Source organism: Triticum aestivum, chromosome 2B, assembly GCF_018294505.1.
Source record: "Triticum aestivum cultivar Chinese Spring chromosome 2B, IWGSC CS RefSeq v2.1, whole genome shotgun sequence".
Taxonomy (NCBI): domain Eukaryota; kingdom Viridiplantae; phylum Streptophyta; class Magnoliopsida; order Poales; family Poaceae; genus Triticum; species Triticum aestivum.
In genome coordinates this window covers 569,308,016-569,315,925 of record NC_057798.1, presented here as the reverse complement: position 1 = coordinate 569,315,925, position 7,910 = coordinate 569,308,016, and the positions used below count along the sequence as shown (strand labels likewise).

The window sequence follows — 7,910 nt, the reverse complement described above, 5'->3', positions numbered from 1 at the left end:
CTTGCTGTACACACTTTTTGGGAGAGACACACATGAATTGGAATTTATTAGAATACTCTATGTGCTTCACTTACATCTTTTGAGCTAGACAATTTTGCTCTAGTGCTTCACTTATATCTTTTTAGAGCACGGTGGTGGTTTTATTTTGTAGAAATTATTGATCTCTCATGCTTCACTTATATTATTTTTAAAATCTTTTAGAACAGCATGGTATTTGCTTTGGTTATAAAATTAGTCCTAATATGATGTGCATCCAAGATAGGTATAATAAAAACTATCATATAAAGTGCATTGAATGCTAGGAGAAGTTCGATACTTGATGATTGTTTTGAGATATAAAGGTGGTAATGTTAGAGTCATGCTAGTTGGGTAATTATGAAATTGAGAAATACTTGTGTTCAAGTTGACAAGTCCTGTAGCGTGCACGTATGGTGAACGTTGTGTGACAAATTTGAAGCATGGGGTGTTCTTTGATTGCCTTCCTTATGAGTGGAGGTCGGGATCGCGTGATGGTTAACTCCTACCAACCCTTCCCCTAGGATCATGCGTAGTAGTAATTTGCTTCGAGGGCTAATAAACTTTTGCAATAAGTATATGAGTTCTTTATGACTAATGTGAGTCCATGGATTATACGCACTCTTACCCTTCCATCATTGCTAGCCTCTATGGTACCGTGCGTTGCCCTTTCTCACCTTGAGAGTTAGTGCAAACTTCGCCGGTGCATCCAAACCCCGTGATACGATATGCTCTATCACACATAAACCTCCTTATAACTTCCTCAAAACAGCCACCATACCTACCTATTATGGCATTTCCATAGCCATTCCGAGATATATTGCCATGCAACTTTCCACTGTTCCATTTATTATGACACGTTCCATCATTGTCATATTGCTTTTGCATGATCATGTAGTTGACATCGTATTTGTGGCAAAGCCACCTTTATAATTCTTTCATACATGTCGCTCTTGATTCATTGCATATCCCGGTACACCACCGGAGGCATTCACATAGAGTCATATTTTGTTCTAATATTGAGTTGTAATTCTTGAGTTGTAAATAAATAAAAGTGTGATGATCTTCATTATTAGAGCATTGTCCCAAGTGAGGAAAGGATGATGGAGACTATGATTCCCCCACAAGTCGGGATGAGACTCCGGACTTTATGAAAAATAAAAGAGGCCAAAGAAGCCCAAATAAAAAAAAGAGGCCAAAGAAGCCCACCAAAATAAAAAAAATGAGAGAAAAAGAGAGAAGGGGACAATGTTACTATCCTTTTTCCACACTTGTGCTTCAAAGTAGCACCATGATCTTCACGATAGAGAGTCTCCTATGTTGTCACTTTCATACTAGTGGGAATTCTTCATTATAGAACTTGTCTTGTATATTCCAATGATGGGCTTCCTCAAAATGCCCTAGGTCTTCGTGAGCAAGCGAGTTGGATGCACACCCACTTAGTTTCTTTTGTTGAGCTCTCATACATTTATAGCTCTAGTGCATCTATTGCATGGCAATCCCTACTCCTCGCATTGACATCAATTGATGGGCATACCCATAGCCCGTTGATTAGCCTCGTCAATGTGAGAATTTCTCCTTTTTTGTCTTTTCCACACAACCTCCATCATCATTATATTCCACCCATAGTGCTATATCCATGGCTTACGCTCATGTATTGCGTGAGAGTTAAAAAAGCTGAAGCGCGTTTAAAAGTATGAACCAATTGCTTGGCTGAAACCGGGATTGTGCATGATGGGAGTATTTTGTGTGACGAAAATGAAGCATGGCCTAACTATATGATTTTGTAGGGATAAGCTTTCTTTGGCTATGCTATTTTGATAAAGATATGATTATTTGTTAGTTTTGCTTGAAGTATTACTATTTCTATGTCAATATTAAACTTTTATCTTGAATCATTTGTATCTTAACATTCATGCCACAACAAAGAAAATTACATTGAGAAATATGCTAGGTAGCATTCCACATCAAAAATTATGTTTTTATCATTTACCTACTCGAGGACGAGCAGGAATTAAGCTTGGGGATGCTTGATACGTCTCCAATGTATCTATATTTTTTTATTATTCCATGCTATTATATTATCTATTTTGGATGTTTATGGGCTTTATTATACACTTTTATATTATTTTGGGGACTAACCTATTAACCGGAGGCCCAGCCCAAATTGTTGTTTTTTGCCTATTTCAGTGTTCCGAAGAAAAGGAATATCAAACGGAATCCAAACAGAATGAAACCTTCGGGAGAGTTATTTTTGGAACAAACACAATCCAGGAGACTTGGAGTGGATGTTAAGAAGTAAACGAGGCGGCCACGAGGGTCCATGGCACGCCCTAGGGGGGTGGGCGCACCCCCCACCCTCGTGGGCCCCTCGTGGCTCCCTGACCGACTTTTTTCGCCTATATATATCCATATACCCCAAAAACTTCCAGGAGCACAATAGATCAGGAGTTCCGCTGCCACAAGCCTCGGTAGCCACCAAAAACCAATCGGGACCCTGTTCCGGCACCCTGCCGGAGGAGGGATCCCTCATCGGTGGTCATCTTCATCATCCTGGCGCTCTCCATGACGAGGAGGGAGTAGTTCACCCTCGGGGCTGAGGGTATGTACCAGTAGCTATGTGTTTTATCTCTCTCTCTCTCTCGTGTTCTTGATTTGGCACGGTCTTGATGTATCGTGAGCTTTGCTATTATAGTTGGATCTTATGATGTTTCTCCCCCTCTACTCTCTTGTAATGGATTGAGTTTTCCCTTTGAAGTTATTTTATCGGATTGAGTCTTTAAGGATTTGAGAACACTTGATGTATGTCTTGCATGTGCTTATTTGTGGTGTCAATGGGATATTCACGTGATCTACTTGATGTATGTGTTGGTGATGAACTTGTGGGTTCAATGACCTTGTGAACTTATGCATAGGGGTTGGCACACGTTTTTGTCTTGACTCTTCGGTAGAAACTTTGGGGCACTCTTTGAAGTACTTTGTGTTGGTTGAATAGATGAATCTGAGATTGTGTGATGCATATCGTATAATCATACCCACAGATACTTGAGGTGACATTGGAGTATCTAGGTGACATTAGGGTTTTGGTTGATTTGTGTCTTAAGGTGTTATTCTAGTACGAACTCTATGATAGATCGAACAGAAAGAATAGCTTCGTGTTATTTTACTACGGACTCTTGAATAGATCGATCAGAAAGGATAACTTTGAGGTGGTTTCGTACCCTACAATAATCTCTTCGTTTGTTCTCCGCAATTATGACTTTGAAGTGACTCTTTGTTGCATGTTGAGGGATAGTTATATGATCCAATTATGTTATTATTGTTCAGAGAACTGGCACTAGTGAAAGTATCACTACTAGGGAAAAGGCTACTAGCAGCGCGGGTAAAATGGCTACTAGTAGCGCGGGTACTCGGGCTACTAGTATCGCGCTACAGCTAAAAGTTAGTAGTAGTGTGGGTCGAACTCGTGCTACTAATAACTTTGTTAGTAGCAGCGAGGGTTCAATCCGCGCTACTGCTATTATGAACCGCACTGCTACTAATAAAATAGTAGTAGCGTCTCTATAGTCCCAATGCTACTAGTATCCTAAATACTAGTAGCGCGCAATTTTATCCCCGCGCCACTACTAACTTATTAGGAATTAAAAAAATCAACCAAATTCATTCTATCACACAGTAGTCATATCTTCTCCAGTTCCTCATTGTAGCAGCAATTCATGTATAATTTCATTCTATCACACAGTTACATAAGCAACTACGTTCCTCCTTGTAGCAGCAACTCATGTATAATTCCATTCTATCGCACTGTTACATAAGCAACTACCTACGTAAGTTGTTATGGCCCGATCCAAAAATTGGACCACTCGTCAATGTGCGGCGCCTTCCTGGCCTGATCTCGCGGCCTACAGCTGCGACGAAACACATTGGATAGCCTCGAAGAGCCACACCTGACTAACGGCAGCCGCCGCCTTGAGTTGCGACGCAGTCACGTCCCTCGCTCTGGCCCTCAGCTCCAACTGGACCAGTCGATGTCGTCCTTGTGCCTCGCCACCAGCGGACGAAGGAAGCCATCGTACACGTGCCCCGCTCCCCACACTCTGAAACCCAAACATCATTAAGATTAAGATTCGGAATTGGCCACATATCGAATCAAGTATATCTGAATGTTGATCATCTCTCGGGCTCGGGGTGTCTGGTCGACTGCTTACCTGTGTGCTGGGGTGACAGAGGTAGAGAATGAGCAGCAGCTTCGCTTTTCTATACATCGGCAGCCACGACACCGTCCAGTCCAAGAACCTCTCGACGACCGTCATCGTCGCTACCAGAACCCTGCAGCATTACAAACAAAGGTTCAGAAACTTCATATTCTTCAGAAGAATGGCACAAAAAAACAATGCGGTACATGTAGATGCCAATGTGCAACATTTTTTTCCAGAGATTCTTATTTAAGCCGTAATGCACAATTGAAGCTATAAGCTATTTCCTAGTAGTGAAAAGTGTAGAGAATAGTTATATCAGAACGCATATAGATTTGACAAGTGCATAAAAAAACATGAAGCCCAAAAGAAACACAGAATTAGGCAAATCATGCAACCACATAATCAGGTTAACTTCTATTTACTCACAAATCAAATGACAACAAAATCAACATACTTGCATTGGTCCTCGACACAATGGGTGCGAAAGAGGCTGACTGAGATCATAAAAAATAATATAAGAAGGACCAAGACACTCATATTTCAGTACAGACATATACGAGGACATATCATAAGGCACATACAAAGTAGCAATGAATAGATAAGACATGCTGGATCGGTTTTCCTCAGTTAAATATAGTAACTGTTATGGAAGCAATCATAGTGAGCAATCATTTCTTTCAGCTTGAAACAGAGACACCAAAAAAGGAGGAAGTATCAGGCACACATTTACCTTGTCAGAAATCAGATACTCGACATGCAAGCAATCTGAACAATTTCCTTATCAATGCCAAGTTCCTGCCCACGAAACTGGTTGCATGGGAAAGCAAAGATCTCAAAACATGTAGTCCCATAAAATTGTTAGCATAACATATCATAACTCAAAATCAAGGACTGATCATATGCAGATAGATCATCCCCTGGTCCTTGTACTTCTCGTAAGTTCAATGTAACAAAATGCAATTGGTTAAAATCGACCAAAAGCACGCGTGCTGCACGATGGCGTCAAAAGCTCACTTAATGGATCACCAAATGTGAAATCCCTATAGACTTGGCTGTAAATCTAATCATTTCTAATTACCTATTTCTAAAGTGCAAGACACAGGACATCCATTATGAATTCAGAAACTATAACATCAGTTTATTTTCTTCTGAAGTGCACATCTTTCACTTATTTGCATGTAGCAGCTGCCATGTATCCATTGTGAATTCAGAAACTATAACATCAGTTTGGTTTTTTTTTGCCATGACGAAAAAATTAAATAAGATACAATACACGGCGAAGTGATGAGTGCCAATTTCTCTCTCCTTCCCCTTCTGCATTTTTATTCTTTTAGATGATGTGATGTACAAATTATAATCAGCCTATATGTACTTACATCTTTATAAACAAATCGTTCTGTTTATGAGTGCAAGCATATTTGATTATTATTGAACTATTATTGCATCTATGCTTAATTGGGAGCATACAACTGTTTAAGTTCTTGCATACTATTCTTAATTGTGGGGTCATATTGTTCTGGACCTTTTATTACGTCCATTTGCTTATGGTGCCTAAATTATTCTCCATATGTCGTAGCAGCAGCAAACATGATTAAGTCAGTGCTGTAAAATAATTACACATGGTGCTAAGTAAGATACCCCAGCTCCAAACATCTAAAATAGTCATTTCTTCTGTTTGGCACCTAGCAACATAGCTAATGGCTACATTTAGTTTGTCTTCCGCAGGTTTCCACACGCATCCGTATTTTCTCAAGCCAAGTATGCATGTGTGTTGGTTAATTAATTGTGTTGTTGCAGTAAACAAGTACTAGCGCCTTTGCTTGTCAATTGTACATACAGAAATCGACCTAACCCTGGCAACCTCGCACAGAATAGCAGACGCTGCATCCATTTCCAAGCGATTAGCGGGGCAGGGTGGGTTGTACTGCCCCCATTCAAGCCTGAAACAGATGCCAAACAACTATATGGAGTTGGCGATACACGACCACCCCAGCCTGCGACGAGGCAGGAGCTAGCGATGGCCATATGTCGCCAGCAATTCTACTGCGCGGAGACCCACGAGGCCAGCCGCCCCGATCTGGACGGAGCCCAAGTCTCTAGAGACAATTAACCTTAGCACCCTTCCCCCCACCCCAAATTCCAACTAAAGCGCGGGCGTGAAATCTCTAACCAGACGGGCGCGAATCGAGCAACGGGGGCACATAATTGGAACCGGAATCGGAGCGCGGGGCAGACGATTGAATTTAATTTACCTGGGCTTGAGGGAGGTGTGGGCGGCGAGGTCGCGGGAGGAGTACTTCCCGGAGGGCCCGAAGATGCCCATGCCGTCCTGCTCGTTCCCGCCCTTCGCCGGCACCCACGTCGGCCGCGCCGCCGTCTTCATCTCTCTCTCCGGCCGGCGGGAGGCGGGGGGAATGGGGGCGGACGGACGGAGGAGAGGTGGAAGGGAGGCCTGCGGCGAGTGGGTTGGGAGAGGAGAGGAGGTTGGGGATCTGGATCAGGCTGCATGATTTTTTTTAGACAGACGGGGGGTGGGTGGTGTCGGACGGTTGGTGGGGTGGGAGGTGGTGGTGGGGTGGGAGTGTGGAACGGGCCGGGGTGGACACGCTTAGTAGTAGCGTGGGGGTCTTACATGCGCTATTACTACTTACTTAGTAGTAGCATCTGTTTTATACTCCTCGCTACTACTATGGCCTATCCCTGGGGTATTGTTGGAGACCATTTAGTAGCAGCACGGGTTTATACCCTTCGCTACTACTATCAACTTAATAGTAGCGCGGTTTTTATACCCCTCACTACTACTAATTAGCAGTAGCGCCCATTTTTAAACCGCGCTACTGATAAACTTCTGTGTATAAGGTTTTTCCTAGTAGTGTATGGACCTTAGGCCTTGTTTCCTAGCATTGCAATACCGTTTACGCTCACTTTTACCACTTGTTACCTTGCTGTTTTTATATTTTTAGATTACAAATACTCATATCTACCATCCATATTTCACGTGTATCACCATCTCTTCGCCGAACTAGTTCACCTATACAATTTACCATTGTATTGGGTGTGTTGGGGACACAAGAGACTCTTTCTTATTTGGTTGCAGGGTTATTTGAAAGAGACCATCTTCATCCTACACCTCCCACGGATTGATAAACCTTAGGTCATCCACTTGAGGGAAATTTGCTACTATCCTACAAACCTCTGCACTTGGAGGCCCAACGACGTCTACAAAGAGAAGGTTGCGTAGTAGACATCAAGTATCTTTTACTTTTCGTTGCCTTGCATATCACCATTGCAAAATAAATTGCATATGCTTATCCCATGGGAAGTAGTGACTTCACAAAGGGGTGCAGAAAATAAAATCTATTGAAATTTAACAAACATACCATTGGTTATTCAAACAATTCATGAAAGAATAGTCATGTAAGAGAGATTTCACATGCAAATATACTATCTTGAACATCTTTTATGATTACGAAACCCCATTAAATATTTCCAAACTTGATCAAATAGTTGATATTGGATGAGGAAGTCAACGTATTGAGTATGTTTGTGTATATTTTCATAGAAGTTATATTCTCATGGATCCTCCAACATGTGGTGTTTGTTTATAATATTTGTTGGCCAAAAACTTCTGCACTAAGTAGAGATACTACTTATGCATCCAGAAACCCCTAGACCCAGTTTATTTCCATGAGAGTC

At 41.9% G+C, this 7,910-nt stretch overlaps 1 protein-coding gene across 1 annotated transcript; it reads right to left on the bottom strand.

Moving 5' to 3' along the window:
* Positions 1 to 3,781: 3,781 nt before the first annotated feature.
* On the bottom strand, positions 3,782 to 6,442 carry LOC123041681 (HVA22-like protein j). Its single transcript, XM_044464262.1, has 2 exons — positions 4,224 to 6,442; positions 3,782 to 4,112 (listed from the first exon to the last, which is right to left on the bottom strand). Exons 1-2 carry the CDS (start codon positions 4,326 to 4,328, stop codon positions 3,918 to 3,920), a joined length of 300 nt encoding a protein of 99 aa, XP_044320197.1. The 5' UTR covers positions 4,329 to 6,442; the 3' UTR covers positions 3,782 to 3,917.
* Between the last annotated feature and the right edge of the window lie 1,468 nt (positions 6,443 to 7,910).